Source organism: Jaculus jaculus, chromosome 1, assembly GCF_020740685.1.
Source record: "Jaculus jaculus isolate mJacJac1 chromosome 1, mJacJac1.mat.Y.cur, whole genome shotgun sequence".
NCBI lineage: Eukaryota > Metazoa > Chordata > Mammalia > Rodentia > Dipodidae > Jaculus > Jaculus jaculus.
In genome coordinates this window covers 40876806-40901027 of record NC_059102.1, presented here as the reverse complement: position 1 = coordinate 40901027, position 24222 = coordinate 40876806, and the positions used below count along the sequence as shown (strand labels likewise).

General features: G+C 39.7%; 1 protein-coding gene across 4 annotated transcripts; it reads right to left on the bottom strand.

Moving 5' to 3' along the window:
* Positions 1-1122: 1122 nt before the first annotated feature.
* Positions 1123-24222, bottom strand: LOC123461622 (cytochrome P450 2C26-like). Of its 4 annotated transcripts, XM_045152975.1 has the most exons (10): positions 24055-24222; positions 19177-19339; positions 18855-19004; positions 17475-17635; positions 16271-16447; positions 11353-11366; positions 9949-10079; positions 6561-6748; positions 2693-2834; positions 1123-1304 (listed from the first exon to the last, which is right to left on the bottom strand). In XM_045152975.1, exons 1-10 carry the CDS (start codon positions 24220-24222, stop codon positions 1123-1125), a joined length of 1476 nt encoding a protein of 491 aa, XP_045008910.1. The 4 variants fall into 4 exon arrangements, with proteins under 4 accessions (XP_045008910.1, XP_045008918.1, XP_045008924.1 ...); XM_045152983.1 differs by lacking the exon at positions 11353-11366 and having other exon boundaries at positions 9949-10090; XM_045152989.1 differs by lacking the exon at positions 11353-11366 and having other exon boundaries at positions 9949-10084.

Genomic DNA, 24222 nt, shown 5'->3' with positions numbered 1-24222 from the left:
ATGTTTAAAGAACCATATTTAATTCACATGTACTCTACGGATATATTCCATTGTACATTTGAACTTGTAACTGACACTCTAAAATGTCTTGATGAGTATTGTGCAAACAGGCCTTTCTGTACTGCTTCTAAAATACCAAATAAAGTAGCTGCTTCTGGAGACTGAGAAGAGGAGGGGTAAGGAGTGATGACACTTATCATCTAACATTGTTCAAAGCAGAAGTAAAGGAATTTACAACTAAAATTTGTTATACATTCAATGCTCAGTAGTGCACATTTAGGGCATGAAACAGATGATGTGGTGCAAAAATGACTTCAGGTTTGTGTTGCATATAAAATAATGAATACAAAATAGAAAAGTAATAGAAAAAAATCATATTTCTGGGAATTTTATTATTGCTGACGAGAGAAGTATAGCATTAAGTGTGTGACAACAAATAAGAAAGCATAAATTCATGCTCAGTTACAAGTTTGAAATATCAAGCAAAAACAGTATTTTCAATTTTACATTTAGTTCAAAATAGCACCAAACTCAGGATATGAAAGATATCCTACATGCTTGTTGCTCCCTGTGACTTGTCTTCATGGTGTTTCTCTGCACATTGGAGCTGCTTCTAGATAGGCTCATCTTTCTCATACACAAATAATTCCAGTGATCCCATTGACACTCAAATGGCTATTCAAGCACACTCTCCTTAACACTCCCTATATTTTCATTGTATAGGTAGTCATGTCCTGTTAGGAGACTCTTTTGTGTGTGTGTAAAGAAAGATGAGAATAGTAAGACCAAAAAATGTGTATTACTAAGAACTTGAAGAAGAGAAATTGTAAATTGTCATATTGATAATTTCTTATTTTACATTGAAGCTAGATTGATTACAGATTTTGATACATATTAGCACTTGCATGGTCAGTTAAAGTATTACAGAGAAATTTTTAGATGTATGTGTGCAATGATTCTAGAATTGGCACAGGAAAGGACGACTATTCCAACGGATTGTGAGGGAACGGGTATAGGTGAGAGGGGAGGGCAGGTGAAGCAATCACAAGGGGAAGGGGATGGATGATGTCATGGAGGGGATGACAGAAGGTAGCAGAGTTGTGGGTAGGCTGGCTGATAACTTTAGAGAGGAATGAAGCAGAGCTGGTAATAGGGTGGCACAGTAGCTAATCCATTGGCAACTGGGGTTGTATCGAGGTCCTTTGGGTCAACCATTGATTTCAGATTATAGTTCTGCAAAATGGTGGTCAGGAATAGAAACAGTTCCATGCGAGCCAGTCCCTCTCCTGCACAAATTCGTTTTCCTGCAAACAAAAAAATCCAACCTTATAATTACTCCTTATTCATAAGTGTGCATGTGAGATATCACGTGATGAATATGACTAATTGATGAATCACTGGATGGCTCACTGACTTAATGGTAAGTAAAGCTAGTTGGATAAATAGACAAACAGCAGACAGCTGATAACCAACCTCATATATGATGTTAATAAATATAGCATTCAAAATATTTTTAAGTCAGGTGTGTTGCCATCAACCTGCAATCAGAATACCAGGGAGGCTAAGGGAGATTATGAATTGGATAACAAAATCACATCATCAATGAAGGAGTCTCATTGGCTAGAGACACAGCACATACACTTCACATGTGGAGCTCAAATATTCAAAATATATGATTCTGAATGATGGAAGATCAGTGTACCCTGCAATCAATTCACAAATCCTTCCACTCTCACAATCCCATATTTATCTGTCAGTTTTTTTTTTTTTTGAGACAGAGTGCAAGAGAATTGGTACCAGTGCCTCAGCCACCAAAATTGAATTCCAGATGCTTGCATCACCTAGTGGGTATGTGTGATCTTGCACTTGCATTACTTTTGTGAATCTGGCTTATGTGGGATCTGGGGAGTCAAACTTGGGTCCTTAGTCTTCATAGGCAAGTGCCTTAACCAGTGAGAAATCTACTGAGCCCCTGTCAGTTTTTTGATATGCATAATTGAGAGAGCATGTCAAGCTCCACTGATACAGTATTTTGTTAAGAATGCCTGGCAATAATATTTTCTATTCTTTAGTAGTCAACTCCTTTGAGTCACCTAAAATACCATTTATTAGAATGTTGCTTATCTCATTTTACCCTTAATTCTGAGGTATGAAGGAGAAACGGTGGTAGTTGTTTCTTTCCAAAACTTGCTTTCACAGTGAAATTCTCTCACCACACTAATTCTACTGTATTACAATGAGTTATTACTCATCTGATTTCTGAAGTGGGCTTAGGGCCCTTTAGTGTTTTCTTTGTTTTGGGAAACTTGTGTCTGCGTTAGCTGAGACTGGCAGTGACACAGTAAGATGCTATGACATCAGATTATGATGAGCTCACCTTTTTGTCATGGTGAAGAAGGTCTGAATAAAGTTTCCTTCCTAGGAATAAATCATTGGTTTTGCTGCAATGTATTTGAAAAATAATGCAAATAGCCAATACTTTAGCTTTTTCAATTTGAAAGAAATGGGTGAAGAGCTACAGCTTTGTTTTTAGGACTAACATGGAGGTTGCCTTATTAACAAGGAAAGTGTATGGGCATTAGAAGTGGTACGCCTGATGATGTAAACTAAGCAATCTTCCAGCCCCACAGAAGTCCATGTGTTAATTCCAACTAATGCCAAATGTTACCTAGAGGAAATGAATTTCTATTACCTGTGGAGAAAGGCATGAAGTAGTCACTTTTCTTAAAGTTTCCATTTCCATCAAGAAAGTGGCTGGGGTCAAACACCTCAGGGTTGGGGAATTCCTTGCTGTCATGCAGCACAGATGACAGTGATGTTAATACAGTTGTTCCCTGGAAGCAATGCACACAGATAAACCTAATTACAAAGAAGCCATGGGCTAAAAGACTTCATGCAAATCATTTAATTCAGTCGTCTGGTCCACAGAAAGGAAGTTGAATCCAAAGAAGGGCCAAGACTACATCACATCAGTTTTCATATACATGGTTACAGCTGCAAATGAAATCCTCTTTTGGAATGGACAAAGTATAGAATGTGTATGATCAGGGGCATGTGATCTATACAACTGAACTTTCCTGGGGTTACAACATGTCAAATCTCCTGTGTAGAATATTTAGTGCTTATGAGTGCCATGAGCTTTCCTTAATTTTAAAATGTACAAGAGATCTTTGTTTATAGGTTAAACTTAATTGAAAAAGTGAAAAGGATGTTAAAAATTGGAAAAAATCATCACTTTGTAGAAATTTAAATAAAGATTTTCCATTCAGGTAAAGATCACCACTAAAGCTGAAACAATTGGGTGAACGATTTAGAAAACAGCATTCTGACATGATATTAGGATACAATACTGCATATTTTCCTTAAAAAGACATATAAAGTAGAACATCTACAGTGGAGAGGTTGTCCAGTACCACCTTATTCCATCAGGAAATTCACAAAGCCAATAATGGCATAAGATATATTAATGTCTCCTCTCTAAAGTGACCTTATATGTAGCTAATCTTAAATATACACATATTTATGTGTATATGTACATATATATGGCACTATGTAATATTATTACCAAATTAATTAAGGGAATCTCATATATAGATCCCACAAAGTGATCCCATAAAATCAGCCTGAGGAATGCTTTAAATGATGGCAGTTCTGAACTCTTGAGTATATTCAAGGTACTGAGAAGAAACAAACAAGATAAGAACTCGAACTAGCCACTGTACAATGTTGCTTATTTTTACAGCAATTCTATGAAGGGAGTGAATGGATTTTGTAGCTCACTAAACTCAAAGGAGACAAATCACATCATAAGCCACCAGCAGAGGGTTGAGGTGCTATGAACCCAGCTGATACAACAGTCCTCTCAAATAGGCATCCATATTCTGATGCAATAGAGGGAGATAAGCCATCATATCTGATTCCTCAGGCTATTTTCAATTTAGTTAGGTATTGAGATACTAACAAGTTTCATTATATTACCTTTAGAGAAAACTAAGTCATATAGTGAGAAAGTACTTTTTGGTGAAAACAGGGTAGACTGACATGATAACCCTTATACTCAATTTGTTCCTACAGACAAAGACCCATTACCACAGAGCAAGTTAATTTAATCATCTCCAACCAATGACATTATTAATCACAACCTTACCAATGAAATTATTTTTTCTTTGCAAATGCAGCTTTTTTATAAGAAATATTTTATTTATTTATTTGCAAGCATAGAGAGAGAGGGAGAAAGAGAAAGAGAAGAAGAAGAAGAAGAAGAAGAAGAGAGAGAGAGAGAGAGAGCGAGAGAGAGAGAGAGAGAGAGAGAGAGAGAGACAGGCATGCCAGGGCTTCTAGACACTGCAAATGAACTCCAGATGCATGTACCACTTTGTACATGTGCTTTTATTTGGATACTGGGGAAATGAACCTCAGTAGTAGAGCTTTGCAGTTAAGCACCTGAACCATTAGGCAATCTCCCCAGCCCCTGAAAATGTAGCTTTCTATGTTATATTTAATGCAACAATATATACTGGCTTCTGTGAAATGGAAGAGCATGTGCATAGCAACTAGCATGTTCACATAAATAAAGAATGTGTTGGAAAGCACTACAAAGCTCTACTAAAATGGTTCTCATTACTGCAGAGCAGGGAGAATATCAGACAACTAATTTAATGGACAGATTCAATATTTGACAGTTTGTATCATATCCAATTTTGAATTAAGGACAGAAATGTTATATCCCTGACTGACCAATGGTCAGAAAATGAACATTTTCTTGGTGAAGGTATCACCTTTTGAAATTATGCATGTTTCATGTGCACTACATGGTACTTAATCCAAAATTATTTTGTGTGTTGTAGATACCATTAAGGAGACACACAAAAAGGAAGGAAATGACAAAAAGTAGCCAACATTTGGGAACATTTCTAGCTTAATTTTTTTTTTTTTTTACGGTCAGATGTGTCTCAGTGTCAAAATACTGACACGACGTTTTTGTTGTTTGTTTATTTTTATTTGAGAGTGACAGACAGAGAAAGAAAGAGGCAGAGAGAGAAAGAGAGAGAGAGAGAGAGAGAATGGGTGAGCCAGGGCCTCCAGTCACTGCAAATGAACAAACTCCAGATGCATGCACCCCCTTGTGCATTTGGCTAATGAGGGTCCTGGGCATGGATCCTCAAACCGGGGTCCTTAGGCTTCACAGGAAAGGGCTTAACCACCAAGCCATCTCTCTAGCCTCTGACAAGATTTTTTGAGAAACAAAAATTATAGACTGGGGTTGAGGAGATAGCTCAGTGGTTAAAGGCATTTGCTGGCAAAACCTAGAAACCTGGGTGCAATTGCCCCACTGCCAAGCTAGATACACAAAGTAATGTCACATGCATCTGGAGTTCATTTGCAGCAGAAAGACAGAAGGAGGCCCTGGTGGGCTCATGTCTCTCTCTCTCTTTCTGTTTCCCTCTCTTCCTCATTTTCTTCCTTCCCTTTCTCCCTCCCTCTCTCTGTCAGCCTGTCTTGTGGGCAGGTACAAGTAAATAAAGAAAATATTTTTTTTAATTAAAGGCCACAGTCTCTCATGGTTATAAACTGGATTTAATGAACAATATTAAGCAGTGTAAATGCAAATTTGTGTGTGTGTGTGCACGCGCATTTAATACATATATTTAGTGATGGGAATCTGTTCAGAGAACACATTTGAAGTGATTTGCATATAATTTTATCAACAACATTCATATTAAATAAAAATGATCAGGGACATTTTTCTTAAACCGATAAACAACATCTTTCAAATCTCCTTAACACATCCAATTTGATGTGAGTTTAAACTTGTCCTCCTTACTGCTGACTCTAAAGGAAGCAGGATGTCCACTCACTTCAGATCTGGCCAGTGCTTCCCTGGAAATCTTCAACCAGGGCAATAATGCCATAAACATAAATTAAGAGCACAAGTATTAGAAAAGTAGACGTAAAAAAAAATCAACCTAGAAAGCAGCTATATATAAATCTACAAATAAGTCATCAGAAGTAAATAGTAAAATTCACTAGTTTAATAACTCATAGGTCAATAAAATGATTAAATCAATTGTTTACATATGTCAGGTAAAACAGATTGTGAAGGTACGCAGCTCAGGAAAGAAAAATAAAATATGAAAAGCCATTCCACGGCTGATAAAATACTCTAAGGAAAATAAAGCAAAGTACATATAAGTTGAAAATATAAAATTAAGAATGGAACTAATAATATATAAATCCTATTTACTAATCAATAAATTCTCAGTGACAAATATTTCAGAATTTGTGGAAGTTGACAACCTAAACTTGAATTCATTTGTTATAAAGACATAAGTAAGAATTTTCAAAACAATATTTGAGGCAGAACAAAGAAGATTCACTCTACTAGATACCTAATGTATGTTACAGGGTTGCAGGCTCAAACGTAAAATAGAAAAAGTCCATTCTGCAGTGAATTGTAATAACTTTGCCATCTCTCCTCCGGACTTGGTAAAGGACTGGAAACAAAATGAATTTAGAAACATCAAGAATATGAGGGGACAGCAGAGAAGAAGCAGGATTACCTTGGGAATGAGGTAGTTCCGAAACTTAATGTCACAGGTCACTGCATGGGGCAGGTTGGTGGGGGTGAGGTCGATGTATCTCTGGATCTCATGCAACGTAGCGTCTGTGTAGGGCATGCGGCTCCTGTCCTGCATGCAGGGGCTCCGGTGTCGGCCAATCACATGGTCAATCTCTTCCTGGACTTTAGCTGATAGGACCAGAGAAATAATGGAATGAGAGAAAGGTGGCACATTTGTCACAACAATAAAGAGCTTCATGGGGCATGATCAAGGTGTTGAACAGCATTACAAATATAACTTGGATATCCAGAAAAACACTTGCACATTTAGAATTGCTATAATATAGGTTCAAACTAATCTCCTACTAATTAGCTATAATAAAACATCAGCATTTATTTATTGCTTAGCAAGCATAATAACTAAGATAAAAGAAGTTATTAAATGCTTTAAAAACAAAAAACACTACAAATTGCATTATCATAATCTTTGTAGATGGTTAAATAGGAATCAGATATTAAATTTGTGTCAAAATAAATTACTGACTTAAAATTTGCATATACATATAAACATATGTATTGGTGTACGCTTATACACTCTATGTGTGTGTAGGTTCAAATTATACTCCAACTATCTTCTCACTTCTCTTCCTCCACGCTGGCTAGCTAGATAAGTCAACAGTCTCACTCTGCCATGGATCCTGTGGGCTACAGTACTGACCCGCCAGGCAAGATGTGCTCACTGATGCAATATAGCATGAGTGACTGTTAACTTTTTCCTGATTGGACCTGAGGCCAGCTTCACAAGATGGGATTCCTGTCTGATACTGTAAAACCTGGCAGTTTTTGTTTTCTGAATTCTGATCATTAACCCACGTTCTGAAATGTGCTTAGCAGGCAAGGATTTCTCCCATTCTTTAGGCAAACTTAATTTTACTAACCATTTCTTTTGCTATGCAAAAACATTTCAGTTGCACATAGTCCTCTATGTTGGTTGTGGTGGTTTGATTCAGGGGTCCCCCACAAACTTAGGTGTTCTCAATGCTAGATTCCCAGCTGATAGAGATTTGGGAATTAATGCCTCCTGGAAGCAGTGTATTGTTGAGGGCAGGCTCATGGTTGTTATAGCCAGTGTCCCCTTGTCAGTGTTTCTCACACTCTCCTGTTGCTATGGTACACCTTATGTTGGCCAGGAGAGGATGTCCACCCTCTGCTTATGCCATCATTTTCCCTGCCACCAAGGAGCTTCCCCTCAAGCCTGTAAGCCAAAATAAACCTCTTTTTCCCACAAGCTGCTCTTGGTTGGGTGATTTCTACCAGCCATACGGCCCTGACTGCAACATTGGTTCTTGGCACTATTTCCTGTACTATTGGAGTTTTGTGCAGAAAATTCTTACTTAAGCCTATACCTTAGCTAAGGTCCCTTACTTTTTCATCTGGCAGTTTTAGTGTTTCGGGTTTTAGATTCAGGTCATTGATCCACTTGGAATTGATACTTGTACTGAGTGGAAGATTCAGGTATAATTTCATTTTCTGAGGTTGGATATCCACTTTTGTCAGCACCATTTGTGGAATAGACTTTTTTTTTTTTCCACAGGAGGTTTTGGCACCTTTTTCAAAAATTATGTGGCCAAAGCAATTTAGAATTATTTCTAGTCCTCTGTTTCACTGGTCTTTATGTCTGATTTGATGACCTCAATAGGAAACCTTGTAGGAATTATAGGAATATAGCTGTTTTTCTTATTTCTCCATCTTCTAACATTTATGCCACATGCCATTTTCCTAGATCCTTTTATTCCTCACTCTTCAATCTAATATGGTGTGTCAAGAGTTTGATGAAGTTTTATTGGCTGTTTACTGCTGTCTTTTCTTCCTGTTCTAAAGAACTGATTCTCATTCATAATTATACTATTGTCAATTTAGTATATATGGACACAGGACATAAAGTATGTTTCATAAATGCTGAAAAACTGAACATCCTTAAAAAATTTTATAAAGGAGCCAGATGCACCAAGTGGCACACACGTTTGGAGTTTGGTTGCAGCAGCTAGAAAGCCCTGGCTTACCCATTGGTTCTCTGTGTGTGTGTGTGTGTGTGTTTCTTTTCTTCTTGTCTCCTCTGCTTGCAAATAAATAAATGAATAGTAACATTTCTTATAAAAATCAAATTATGGAGCTGGAAAGATGGTCAGCAATCAAGGCACTCTCCTTCAAAGCCTAGCAACCTGTGCTGGAGAGATGGCTTAGCGTTTAAGCGCTCGCCTATGAAGCCTATGGACCCCGGTTCAAGGCTCGGTTCCCCAGGTCCCACGTTAGCCAGATGCACAAGGGGGCGCACGCATCTGGAGTTCGTATGTAGTGGCTGGAAGCCCTGGCGCGCCCATTCTCTCTCTCTCCCTCTATCTGTCTTTCTCTCTGTGTCTGTTGCTCTCAAATCAATAAATAAAAAAAAAATAAAAAATGAACAAAGCCTAGCAACCTAACCTGGGTTCAATTTTTCAGTACTTACTTAAAGTGTAAAGCCAGATCCACAAAATTGCTCATATACATCTGGAGTTAGTTTGCAGTGGCTAGAGGCCCTGGCATGCCCATTCTGTCTCTCTGCTTACCTTTCTTTTCTCTGTTCCTCTCTGTTTGCAATAAATAAATAAATAATAAAATATTTTTAAAAAATCAGATTATAAGTGTATTTAAACATGTACTTTATTGAATAATAAAATAATGATAAAATGCTCTATTTAAGTATGCCTTATTACTAAGTGACTATATCTTTCTCACCAATGTGAGACTGGAGACTCTCTCAAATCAACTCAGCTAACTTTAGGATTTCTAAGTACTTTAGACTTTAGTGACATAAGTTTTCATTATACCATGTTGCATAATGAGGATGAGGAAATGTAACTACAAGAATTTATCTTCCACAAAACCCTACCTTTGGGAATAATATAAGTATCTAATCCCAGACCTATTTGTGTGGGCCATGCCTGCCATAGCTCATCTCTCCCAGGGAACCAAGACACTGGTCCAGAATTTATGTCTTTTGCTGCATCTATGGTCTAATGAAACATAAGTTTAGTGCTGGGCATGGTGGCACATGCCTTGATCCCAGCACTTAGGAGGCAGAGGTAGGTGGATCACTGTGAGGTTGAGACCACCCTGAGACTACATAGTGAATTCTAGGTCAGCCTGGGCTACAGTAAGACCCTACCTTGAAAAACGAAAAAAGAAAAAAAAACACCAAAAAACCAAAACCAAAACAAAAGAACAAAACACACACACACAAAACCCATAAGTAAATGGTGAGATTTCTCTCAGACGAACACGACGTAGGACACTAGCAGCATATTTCCCACATCTCCCTGCAATTCTGCCCTCGCCGTCTGTGGCCGTACCTGTGACATGTGGGTGCTTCAGCAGCAGCAGAAGACCGTATCTCAGGGTGATGCTTGTTGTCTCGGTCCCCGCAGCAAACAAATCTATTACAGTGATTGCCAGATTTTCATGAGAAAATTCGACCGGTTGACTGGGCTTTTCCTAAGAATGATTTTATGCAATTATCTAATTAATTCCTTGCCAGTGTAATAGATTATGATGAATCTATAATATTTCACAGTTATATAAAGTTTAACAACACAGAATATGAACAACACAATACTAAAACAAAATTATATACTTTTTCAGAGATGGTAGGTCAGCTGATGCAAATTTCTTTTCCTGCACCCCTATATCTTACGTGCTTAAACATTGGACTATTGAGAATCTGTATACTGATGTGTGCAATGAAATATTTTCAATTTACCAAAAGACATAAATAGAAAAGTACTTTATACTTTCTCTTTAATCAAGACACATATGAAGGGCTAGAGAGGTGGCTTAGCTGTTAATGCACTTGTGTGCAAAGCCAAAGGATCCAGATTTTATTCCCTATGATCCACGTCAGCCAGATGCACAAGGTGCCACATGTGTCTGGCATTCATTTGCAGTGACTGGAGGCCCTGACACACCCATTCTCTCTCTCTCTCTCTCTCTCTCTCTCTCTGTCTGTCTCTGTCTCTTTCTCTCTCTCAAGTAAATGAATAAAAATATAAAAATTAAAAAAACACATATGAAGAAATAGGCAGGGTATTTAACATTTCATTTATAAAAGTGAATGCCTATATAGTTAATATAGCACAGAAAACTGGAAGTCACTCTATTCTGCAGTCCAGATGGGAGATCACTAGAAACCAGATCTAGGGGCAGAGTGCAGGCATCAGTAGGATGTACAAACTAAGGAGAAACCAAATCATGAAGCCAAGAAACTGACACATCGTTCTGAAGTGGAAAAGGAGAGAGCCAGAGCCAAGCAGGTGCTAAACAAGGCTGAGCTGATGATGGCAAATGGAACTGTTAGGTAGGTTGTAGTTTTAATCATCCAGTGAAGAGAAGATGTATAGAATATGCATTGTCTTCACGGTACTTCCTGAGCAAGAATTAAATTGATCATTCTTTTATAATCTATAGGTGCCCTGTAGTGTGTCTAATCAACTCTATTAAAAGATTACCCTTAAGCCGGACGTGGTGGCACATGCCTTTAATCCCCAGCACTCGGGAGGCAGAAGTAGGAGGATTACCATGAGTTAGAGGCAACCCTTAGACTACATAGTGAGTTCCAGGTTAGTCTGGGCTAGAGCGAGACCCTACCTCAAAAAATCAAAAAAAAAAAAAAAAAGATTACCCTTGACCATGTTTGTATTTCTTATTTTTATTACCTTATGTCTGTTGGCCACACACCTTCCCTCTCTCAGACCCACCACTGTATGTGTTGGACCTGTCCACACTGCGTCTGTCAGTGGTCAGTGTCTTCCCAGTCTCCCAGAGGTCCTGTCCCCACTGCTTCGGAACCACGCCTGGATCCCTCAGGCTGCACCTACTGAGCCCACAGCCCACCTGCCATGCTCCCCTGTCTTGCATCCTTGGTGGGTTGGCCTGAAGGTTGCCTGGGCTCCCCCAATGGAAGACCCTCAACACCTGTGCTGTCTACTGGCACCCTTGTGTGTGTCCCTTGGCCAATGCCGCTGTCTCTCCCATATCAGCCAATTCCCTGATCTGGCCAGGGCTGTGGAACCCTGCAACCCTCATCACCTCTTCAACATGCCATCTCAATCACAGTGACTACTTGGGACGCCACATCAGCCCCAGAAGGAGAATACAGGAAGACCAGGCAACCATCCACCTAGGGAAACCAGTGAGTCTTTCATAACCTGCCCATCTGGGTTCAGTTGGAAAGCAAGGGCTCACTATGGACCCAGAGACACAGGAAAGATACAGCTGAGACCATGTCAAAAGGATCCCAGATCTCCAAACCCACCTTTGGTATTAAGCAACAGCCCAGAGCAGCTGGTGAACTTATGCCCTTCACAACGTGTGCATCCCAAAATACATATCTAGCCTATTGTATTCAGACATAAAACAGGACACTCCCTGAAGACACCACAAGGGCAAACTCTTGTTTCCTCCTTAATTAAATAAGATTCACACACTATGATGGGCAGACCACAATGCAATAGGTAGGAGGTCCCTTGGTGAGCACCACCAAGCTCTATTAGAGGGTCTTTAATGGGCATCTGCTGTGTGAAACAGAGCTCAGATGAACCTAACCGCCTTCAGCTTTTGTCAAGCACCTCCTGGAGGCATGCCATCTGTATACTCCTATGACCCAGAGGACCTGACAAACCTCAAGGCAATGAACCTGGCTTTTGCAGCCCAGCTAGCCCCAGACATATGTAAGAAAATCCAAAGGATAAATGGATTTGCAGGAAAAAATAGATCAGAACTATTAGAGATAGCCCAAAAGGCGTTTGACAATAGAGACAGCAAAGATGATCTGCTGATAAAGGAAGTAAATCGGGCCACGATGGCTGCAATGCATACTCCTGACATTTAGAATTCTGGACAAACACATGTCACATACAACAAAAATAGGAAGCCCCTGCTGCCAAACCAGTGTGCTTCCTGCAGAGAACTGGACACTGGAAAATGAATGCCCCTGTTTACGGCCACAGCTGCGGCTGCAGGTCTAGTAAAAGAAGCAGACGAGCTTACTTTGGGGCAGACTTTAGCCATAACTGCCTCTCATGCAATGGAGGCCCTACTAAGGGATGTCGCCACCCGCTGCGTGTCAAATGCCCATCTCCCCCGATAACAGGCTATGCTTCTAGACAAGGACAGACTGCCCTTTGACAGATCCATGGCAGTCAATCTTTCCACCTTGCTGCCTGATGACAACCCTGAAAAAGTAGTTCATGACTGCTTGGGGATGTTGGACATCATCCAAGGTACCCGACCAGACCTGACAGGCATGCCTCTCACTGTCAGAGCTGCAGACCGTACACGGAGGGCAGCATTTTGTCCGGGATGCAATAAGATACGCAGGGGCAGTAGTAGTTATGGGCGAAAACGAAATTATTTGGGTGCAGGCTTTGCCAAGGACTCACCAGCCCAAAAGCAGAGATCATTGTTCTGACACAAACATTAAGGTGGGAAGAAGGCAAACAAGGGAACATGTACACAGAGAGCCACTGTGCTTTTATTAGAGCACATGTACATGGACAGATATACAAAGGGGACTTTTAACTTCACATGGAAAGACCACCAAAAACAACCAGGAAATCATTCAATGGCTAGAGGCTATCTGGCTACCAAATAAAGTGGCCATTATTCACTGGCCTGGACACCATAAATATAATAATCCCCAGGCCCAAGTTAAGAACTTGGCTGACCAAACAACTGGGAATATAGCCCTCAGAGAAGAGATGAACTTATACTCCTCAATGAGAGCTCACCAAAACTGTCAAGGCTGGTGGACTCTGTCAGGAAAATTTACATGCCAAAACTATTGGGGAGAATATGGTTAACTGACCTTCATCAAACAATGCATTTATCCCCCAAGGAGACTTCAGAACTCATCTTACGCCATGTCTGGCTCTCCGGACATCGAGAGGCACTCCAAGACATCTCAGACCATTGTATGACCTGTGCACGGGCAAGTGCCAAGAAAAATCTCCTTCCACAGGGAAACAGAAGTTAAGGTACTGTGCCTGCTAAATTTTGGGGACTGGACTGTACTGAAATTAAACCAGGACTATATGGATATAAATAATTGCTGGTTTTTTGTTCGACACTCTTTCATGCTGGACAAAAGCCTTTCCAACCCAAATGGAAATGACTGAGATAGTAGCTGAGAAATTAATAACAGAGATTATTCTCAGATTTGGCCCTCCCTTAATTTTGAGGTCCAACTATGGCCTGCCCTTCATGGCTAAAAGAACTCAATTAATTTCAAAGGTTCTTAACGTAAATTGGAAACTATGTTGTATGTACCATCCTCAAAGCTCAGGAAAAGTATTGAAGATGAATAGAACACTAATGGAAACTCTGACTAAATTTATCCTTGAATCTGGTGGTAGCAGTATCAATCCCCTGCCTTTTGTCCTATTGAGGAAGGCACCCAAAGAGACCACGGGAGAAGAACCCAGTTGCCAGAGATGGAAAGTGACTGAACATGGCACTTTTAAGATTAAGATTTCTAAGGTTTAACATTTTGCTACTAATCTCTCTCTTGCAGCATTGCCACAAGCTACTGCTGATGCTTGCTCCTGGTCCAGCCCAAATTAACCTTAGGTGAAATATAGGGACAAGAACTATGTATCATGTCCAACCTTTCCAATAACTTGAGATCTCTTTATTCAGATAATTGTGCTTCCATTATACAAAATCTACCTGGAAATTGTTTCTCCTGGCTCTCTCTGATGCCTGGTGGACAGGCACTAATGGTATTATACAATGCCTGTCAGTCTCCTATATTGCACATAGAGCACATCTGTGGTTCTATATCCTTACTCTCATTCTTCCTCAAGTTTATGTTTATGACAGAAATGCAGGCCACTTACATTCACGATAACATCAGACCACCCCTGATTCAAGCGAGTTCCCATTCTAGTTCTGCTGTTGGTGGGTGCAAAAATAACAGGGTCAGCAGCCTTAAACACATCAGCACAAGTTCTGAAAGACCAAGGGTTCAAAACCCTAAGGTCTCAAGTTAAACAAGATCTAGGATTTTTAGAAAACTCAGTCTCTAGGCTGGAAAGACAGGCAGACTCATTGGCAGAAGCAGTGTTACAGAGTAAGAGAGGCCTTGACTTACTTTTCATGGAACAAGGAGGGCTATGTGTGGTTTCAGAAAAAACCTGCTGCTTCTATCAAACACTATTCAACTGGTCCCCTGGATGACCAAACTTACTTTGGCTACTGCAGGTCCTCTAACATTCCCCTTGATGTTGTTCACAATTGGACCTCTGTTTTCTGATGTTTTATATATTTTGTTTCTCTCAATTTCCGGGAAGCTAGACGTGGGGTGAGAAGTCTTCTTGGGAGATAAATGCATTGTTTGATTGTCAGTTAACTATTTTCTCCCCAATAGTTTTGGCATGCAAATATTCCTGGCAGAATCCATCAGCCTTGACAGTTTTGTTGAGCTCCCATTGAGGAGTATAAGTTCATCTCTTCTCCAAGGGCTATGTCCCTGGCTTTTGGTCAGCCAATACAATACAAATCAACCCATACAATAGACAGAACTCACTGTTCCCTATCAAGGATTTGAAGGGGACACATAAGACAAGGGTGGAATGATGAACCAGTCTGACTCCGTGTTAGAGTAAGGAGCCATTTTATTGTTAAAACAAGGAAAGTTTTGTCTCTGCTTACTATAAAATTTAAGTTTCTGTTAGGTCTAACTGGACATTGACTACCTGCCTAGAACTCCCAACCCCTGGAGCTTCCTAGAACTCCTCACTCTGGCAATGCCTTGCCTCATACTCTCCCAAGATGTCAAGTAATTGTGAACTGCTATTTCCTTCTGTATTTTGCTTGCCAAGTTCCCTATTGGAAATCTCTCAACCTTACAGTTTGTGAATTGTAACAACCTGCCTTCTCTCTTGCTCAGGGCTGCTGTCTTGAGCTCTGCCTTTGGGTGAGACAGCCAGCGGGCCAACTTCTGGGTTCACCATACAACTTGCTTCAGTTTGACCAAATATTTAAGTCTGTGCTCTCTTCTTTGCATCGTGGGTTTAACGATGGGGAACAGTCTTTGAAATAAACTGTACAGTAACTACACAGTTCATGCTGACTGTAGACATCCATTCCCAACCTGCTATTTGTGCAAATGCATTTGAAGCTACACTCAATTAGGGCTTCATGATTTCACCTACCTTTCCCACAGTGCTTCTCTACTTAGACCACTCAGTCCACCTGCAATTCCCTCTCTTATCTACCACTGCAAGCGCTCTCAGGGCAACTGTAACCTATAGGACATGCAAGGAACCCACGCTGGTTACTTTTCTTTTCCATTCTGCCACAGTGTGTAATGATGACGTCAGTCTTCATATTAGTATAGTATGGGTTATGATTTGTGACTAGTTTGATAATCGCTCTCATTTTACCTGTGCAATGTATTTGGATTCATGTGCTATATTTTTAACTTAAACATTATTGTGTCCTAATTATTAAATTAACTTTATATTCCAGGATATATAGTACAGATCAACACACTTAACAGATACTTATAGAGACTTTCAAGCATCATTGCCCTAATGAGACATTTTCCTAAATTCATAACAATTTAATGAACCATGAATCTCAAGAAATCAAATAAATGAGATGACATTTGTATTTTACCTGCATTCCTTTCATTAGTAAATAATCAATAAAGTCCCGGGGATTTTTAGTGTCCAGGGATTCTTGGTGTTCTTCTATTTTCTTCAAAACATAATTTTTAACATAATCATAATTTTTAAATACTGTGTTATGACTTCCTGGAAAGTAATTAATGAGACCAGGAAAATTATTGTAGACCTACAAGACAAAAATGATAGTTTATTAAATGAAAAATGAATTTATAATCTATTACAATCCCGATTTATATTTATACTTCTAGATATGAGCATAAAATGGAATCCACCTTAAGAGAGAAGGTTGTATTGTTTTTATCTAGCTATTCTCCACACTGTTGAAAGGATTCAAGGGGGGGAAATTCTATTCAGACAATAAAATGTGCTGATTTCCATACTCAGGCCTCAATTTTGTAGTATAAATCATGTTATATCATCATTTCTATAAATTCTCACCAACCAGCATGAAATATGAATGATATAAAGCACCACCATCCCAAATTCGGTGATGACAGCAAAAGTTCCTTGAATAACCTGTCTCAGAGCAGAAGGCATTATCTGCAACCAGCTTCTGATTAAGAATGTGTATTTTGGAAGGGGTGGGGCTCAAAGATGCCTTGAAACCTGTACCTGGGTAGTTAGAACTTATTTATGGTCATAAATTGATTATTTAGATGGCAAACAGGAGATTCCAATTTTGCATAGGAACAAACTTCAGATTTTATTGTCCGCACGTTATAAAACCCATCATTTTGCCATTCCTAACACAATTACCTCATCAACTAGGATCCCAGCTAAAGCATCAAACACCCTGAACTACACAGCACATCCTGTAAGTTTTTATTGTTCCAAATATTCGTTCTCCTAAAGGAGAATATCCACTTCCTAGTCTAGGTATGACTGCCGGGTAAAATAATGATGTGTGTAGGAGTTGACAGGAAAAACAACCCTGTGGTTAGTGGATGGCATCCTTCTGGAAGTGAATAAAGAACTTTGTACAAAAAGGGAGTCAATGGGGCAACCAATGGATAATGGACTTAAACCAACCCAGTATTTGAGCACTTCTATTGCCCTAGTTGTAAAGCAAAGGGCTTAATCATCCTTCCTAGATAACAGGATTGTGCTGTCCAATACATGGTCCAGGTAGAATTTAGGCTTGACAGAAAAAAAAGACTGTTTTTTCAAAAAGGCGGGGGAGATATTCACATTACCTGCATCCATGGTGAGCTTATAATGCTGGTATTCTCATTAAATTTTTGCATCAGCTTAAGAAAATCCTGGTCTTTATAATCAAAACGATTCTGAAAAATAATGGAGCAGATCACGTTGCAAGGAGCACAGCTCAAAATAAAGGTGGGGTCACAGGGTAAGCCTGAAGAGTGGAAGAAGTTTTAAAATGATATTAGAATATACAGTGAAGGTATTTTTCTTTTTCATTCAGTAAAAGTACATTAGAAAAATTAAGCAATATCATACATACAAATCTCTGTAACAGCCAAATATTTAGTATTTAGAATCAGTTGTTTGTCCTTCTACCTGAGTTGGTCTACAACATAACTAGTTAAATACTCATTATACACATCTATTATATTAACTTATATGACATTCACATTAGCTTTTTGCTATATTTTAAGAGAAAGAAGATGGTTATATACTCAAAATTTCAAGAATTGAGAGCAGAATTGCTTTATCTGCAAAGCCTTTAGACTATATAACCTTGAGATAGAAATGAAGAGATTGTTGAAGACCTGAAAATTCTTTACACATAATACCAATTGAAAGAATCACATATTAAATGAGTAAAGGGAAAATAAAAGGAGACATTGGGGCTGTATTCAAGTACTAATAGGAACAATTGTGAAAAACAGAATGCTTGCCGAAACATAATGTTGAGAACAGTAAGTACCATGTGGATTATTTTATATATATAAATAAAAGTTTGCATTTAAAACATAAGTCCCACTGGGGTAAAGAAAACAAGAAACATAATAAATGGAGATTGCCTTTTCTTAATGTGTAAAATTGGTTAGTTAGAAAGTTCATATTTCTAATTTTTAATGTATACAGGACATGGACGTAGAAGAAAATCTGTGGAGCAGTGAATGTCAATAATGGGAGGGTGACAGGAAATGAGAGCAGGCAGCTATAGTCCATGTAAGTGATATAATTATGAAAAATATCTATAATAAGACCATCAGTATGTACAATGAATATAAGCCAATAATTTTTTTAAATGTAAAATTCATTAATCATAGTCATGGCTTTAAATAAACTTGGATACATCACACACAGAAGAGTAGTTTAACAAAGTGAGGTCAAATCTTATCTGGCTTGTGCTTCTTAAATGTTGAAGGCGTCATGGCTCCAAGTTCATCAACTATTCTCTGATGAAACAATAGGAAATAGGAACACTACATTTGCACTAAGGGGAATACTGTTGGCTAACTCATCGAAACATTAACATAAAATCCATGTTGATGATTTCCAATTTGAACATGAAAGAATCAAAAGGAGGTAGAGCAAGCTCAATAGATCTTTCATACCCATACCTAGAGCAGAATGTAAATGTCAGAATATGAAGCTACACCCACCATTGGTTTTTCTCAATTCTTCCACAAGACACTGGGCTTCCTCTTGCACACGGTCTTCAATGGTCCTTTTCCCCATCCCCAGATTCCGCAGGGTCATGAGTGAGAAGCGCCTTATCTCTTTCCATCTCTTTCCATTGCTGAAAATGAGGCCTGAACAAATAAGAGCACAGGCTAGAAAGGAGATGGAGATCTCAGGGAAGGAAGTGGGAACTAACGAGTGGCAGCCATACAGAGGGCTGATGACTAAGTCAAGGCTTGACTTTCCATTTTTCCTGTCCCTTTAAGTACTTCACAACACACACAAATACACACACATACATACCAAAACCTTTACTAGTTTTTTCAGTCACTGCCATGTATCCTCTTGCAGAAAACTCCTCCGCATGATCAATCAGGGCTTCCTTCACTGCTTCATATCCATGTAACACAACAGCGGGCTGCCTGCCCATGTACAGAGTGAACACAGGGCCATAGACCTTTGAGAACTAGAAAAAGAAGGAAAATCTAAATTAGTAAATGAGTCAATTATCCCCCATTGAGTGGGCATGATATGGGTCGATTATCTTTTTTTTTTGATTTTATTTTTTTAATTTATTTGAGAGCGATAGACACAGAAAGACAGATAGAGGGAGAGAGAGAGAGAGAATGGGCGCGCCAGGGCTTCCAGCCTCTGCAAACGAACTCCAGACGCATGCGCCCCCTTGTGCATCTGGCTAACGTGGGACCTGGGGAACCGAGCCTCGAACCGGGGTCCTTAGGCTTCACAGGCAAGCGCTTAACCGCTAAGCCATCTCTCCAGCCCATGGGTCGATTATCTTTTTACTTTAAGTGTTTTCATTCAGGCATAGAAAGCTTCACATATCTCTGAGGGTTTACATCACATGACAGTGATGATCACTTAAGGATCCACAGTGAGCCATGCATTGGCCTCTGGCAGTTGATGAGTGGATTTCAATTAATAATCATATCAAATCATTCAGCAGGTACTTGTTATGTTTTGCAACAAAGGAAACATAAAGGAAAATTGCATATTAATTTCCAGGGTCTTATGGCTTGTTAGAAGATTCACATTACAACTTCTGATTATTCAGTATTTATGATTGAGTAACTAAACATTACTCTCCATGTCTCTTCCATACTCAAAATGAAATTAGTATACACATAAATATTGTGCAATCCTGGTATTAAGACCCTGGAAGCCCTCTACATCTCAAATCTAAAGTTTTAAATCACCACAAATGATTGTAATGCCCAGCAGGTGTGTGGGTGACTGCTGTTACACACACAGAGCAAGCACCTCAGATGTTGCCATGGAACATTCATTATCTCTTGGGCAAACAATTCCTGATACTTCAGTGCTCTTACCTCAGGCTTAGGTTTTGTGTATAGAATAGAAATGGATTGGAGACCACCAAATGTTCCCTAACTCATTGTTTCCTACTTTCATTTCTTGTATTACTCCATGTCCACCAGGATTTTATTGACCTTAGGGATAATTCCTATGAACAAGTAGAAGAATGGCAGAGCAACCCAAAGTTCTCACCCTTCTACAGATAAGTGCATGGAGCACTAGAAACCCACATATAAGTGCACACACCATGCACTAACACCCATATACCACATCACACATTCACACACATGCAAAAAAACCCAAAAAGAATAAGCAGAATCATCCACAACTTCTGAACTTTAGGATTTTGATTATAATGTTCCTCTACCACAAAACTCATTGCTCTTCAATCTCTGATGAGGATAACCTAAGAAGTAGAAGGTACATAAATTTTTCAGGAGTCTTACTGATTAGTCATTGTTATGGAGTCAGGTGAACAGGGAAAGCATTGGCTTGAGCAGCAAACACACATCCTTTTTTTAATCAATGCACCAGCAACCTCTTGGTAACTTGGGACCTCTCACCTACACTGAGCTACATATATATATATATATATATATATATATATATATATATATATATATATACACATACCCTCTGCTACAAACAAAAAGCAAGTTCTTCCTTTCTCTCATACCCTTAAGTGAACATGATTGTGGTCAGTACCTAGTCAAATATGTTCTTAGATCTGGGATCAGAACAGCAGGGGTCTGTCCAGACTGGACTGGTTTTGAGTACAGGCAGCAGTAATGCAAACTGTGTGCTCTAAGTAAACTTTTAAGAGAAATTTCTATGTATCATTTTTTGCTATAAGTCCAGCTTAATGGACTATTCTGGTCAGAGTTGAAAGACCCAAATGCAGTAAGAGCTATGGACTGTGAGGTTTGACTTATGAGGATGACAAAGAGCTTTGCTTGGACTGGATTAGCAGTTTGTGTGAGGCTTGCTGTTATGACTGTGTCCTGAGAAGATGTGCAGGGTTGCTTTGCATAGAAATGAACTTGTGTGAGCAGAGAGAGATGGCACAGAAAGAAATCTTTAGGCAGAAACTTCTGCAATTGAGAGATTACAATCTTTGAGATTGGGCCAGCTGACCTGCATTGGGGCAACAGGAAGAATGTAGACTCTTTTGAAGGGGCTTGAGTGCTCAAGGAGTGTCTTATTCTTCAAAGTCTGCTTTATTCCCCCCTGGATTAACAAGTTGGCACCCTACCTGGTATTGTGAAGTATAAGAAATGCAGGAAAGAGAGGGTCATTGTGCTTGCCACACAGTCTTATGTTTTGGAAATGGCCATGGGCAGTGTGAAGCAGGTTTGCTGAATGCCTGCATGGCGACCCTATGGGGCCATGAGGATGAACTGTGGATTGCAGTGGAAACCCAGTGGAGATGCCAGGACCACGAGATGGCTGCTAAGGAGAGCTGCCAGTCCTGGATAAAATTTTCAAGGACTGTGAGTAGCCTCGCTGGAGGGGCAGATTTGGAAGTCCAGAGACTTGTTGCTGGTTAGGTATTAGACTGGGAGATTTGTCACTAACTAGAGTTGTTGGACTTGGAGCTACAGAGTTAGGTGTTTGCCCCCTATTTAAATCATGTATTGTTTGAGTATTTCTTTGCTATGCCGAATGCCATCTTTTGCAGTGTGAATGTTTATTTTGTGCAATTATAGGTCTGGAGGAGTTTTTGGTGTTATGGCTCAGTTAAAAGATCTTGGACTATGGGGATGTTTGAACATCATTGGGATTGATAACAACTATGGGGACATTTAAAGTTGGACTGAATGCATTGTATTTTATATCATGTATGGATATCAGTTTATTGGGGCCAGGAGAAGAATGTGGTGGTTTGAGCCAGGTGTCCTCTATAAACTTAGTTATTGTGAATGCTAGGTTCCCAGCTGATGGAGATTTCGGAATTAATGTCTCCTGGAGGGAGTGTATTGTGGGGGGTGAGCTGATGGGTGTTATAGCCAGTGTTCCTATGCCAATGTTTGGCACACTGTCCTGTTCCTGTTATCTACCTTATATGGGCCAGGGGGTGATGTCCATCCTCTCTCTGCTCATGCCACCATTTTCCTCTCCTATCATGGAGCTTCCCCTTGCACCTGTAAGCCAAAATAAGCCTCTTTTTCCCATAAGCTGCTCTTGGTTGGATGATTTCTACCAGCAATGTGAACCTGACTGCAGCAGATGCCTAAGAAGATCTTCCTAGCCACCAAGAGAGAGCACTACTGTCACCACTAAGACACAACTCACTTTAGGTTAAGGGGAGTCATGCTTATACCTCATGAGGAATGCTGGATTTGTCAGTGAATGTGGAAAGGCTCATTATCAAAATATCAAAATTCTTTGAAGGCTGACTTCCTTCGAAAGTCTCTGTAACAGTCTTTCATCTCAAGACTGAGAAAAGTCGATATTGTTTTTCTTCCTTCCTTCCTTCCTTCTTCCTTTCCTTCCTTCCTCTGATAGTGCCCCTCCTCACTCTAATTCTCTTGCTTACTTTTGGACTTCCTCTTTTCACTAAACTCATCTATTTTCTCCCCAGAGTCCAGTTAATTTAATTGTAAACTGCCCTCCACCAACAGCTGCCAAGCTGAACAACAAAGCAAAATGTTCTTGTAAGGCATGGCCAAAGACCAAAGCAGGGGTTCAGCTGACCAAGAGATTCCTAGAACACTCTGAAGGACCCCTGGAAATGTAGAAGCTTTAGGGAGAGAGTATGAGAGATTATTTCTGTCCTGCTAGGTCTAGCCTTTACTCAACATGAAGCAGTTCTAACAAGACTAAACTTTTGCCATCAGCTCCCCTAAGGAATTGATGAGTGGGCTGGAGAGATGCGTTACTTAAGGTGCTTGCCTGCAAAGACAAAGGACCCAGGTTCAATTCCCCAGGACCTACATAAGCCAGATTAACTGGATGGCACGTTTATGTGGAGTTCAATTGCAGTGGCTGGAGGGCCTGGCATGACAATCTCTCTCTCAAATAAAATTAAAATAAAAAGAATTGAGGATAAAGGTCTCTCATGGGGAAATTGAGACAGGAAAACCTAGGGAATACTTTATTCACCCAGGACATTAAAAACATACCCTTCTCCCTGTTAGATCTCTGAGACTGCAACCTGTACTGAGCTGTACATACATGGTGTTCTGAACTATGAATTACTTTTCACCAACATATAGCAGCCATTGACTGCGATCATTACCTACTCTAATATTTTCTTAGAAGGATGGGGATCTAAACAGGAGAAGGCTCTCCAGCCTGGAATGTCTTGGAGTGCATGGGCGATAAGCCAAACTATGTTCTCTAGGTGAATTTTCATTGAGAAGTTTCTATTTATTATCTCATCCTTATGTATAAGTGTGCATATGTATGATTAAGCTTGGATGCAACATGGGAAGGAACATGAACTTTAGATAAAAAATGTTACATGGCCAAAACCGACCAATGAAGCCAGAGGACATCCCAAATTACATCCCTAGCAATTGATCTCTCCTCCCCTACGGGTCCTATGTGAAGAAGCCTAAGTTTACTACCTGTTTTGTTGAGTGTGCCCAACTAAGAAGCCCGCTGCCCCTTTGGCAGTGTATCTCAAACCTCTTAGCATTCCTTTGCTTTAAATAAAGTTCCTGGCTGCTGATCTACTTACATGTGCCTTTCTTGCGTTCTTTGAGTAAGACACCAAGAACCTGGAAATAATCAGCGATCACCAGTGTGCTACATATTAATACTGCCTCAAGCACTTGATTATTATTTAAAAGAAGGTTCCATTTTTCTCCCTTTTGAAGCTATATAGAGGAATAAAAACATACTTACATTGGTCAAGGATTGACGGATGTCCTTAATGTCAATCTGCAAGAAATTTCCAAGAATTGGCAGAGGAGTGGGGCCAGGAGGGAGCTTCCCTCTCCCAGACCTCTGTCTCCAGAGAGAAAGGAGAAGCAGACAGGAGAGGCTGAGCACCAGAACCACAAACGGATCCAT

What these genes read in the sequence shown, in the direction of transcription:
- LOC123461622 (XM_045152975.1), bottom strand. Translation starts at nt 24,222, where the DNA reads ATGGATCCGTTTGTGGTTCTGGTGCTCAGCCTCTCCTGTCTGCTTCTC. An exon ending in AAAAACTAGTAAAGGTTTTG is followed by an intron (nt 19,005 to 19,176) that starts GTATGTATGTGT and finishes TTATTTGTTCAG; the next exon opens with GCCTCATTTTCAGCAATGGA. An exon ending in TAAGCTCACCATGGATGCAG is followed by an intron (nt 16,448 to 17,474) that starts GTAATGTGAATA and finishes TTTGTCTTGTAG; the next exon opens with GTCTACAATAATTTTCCTGG.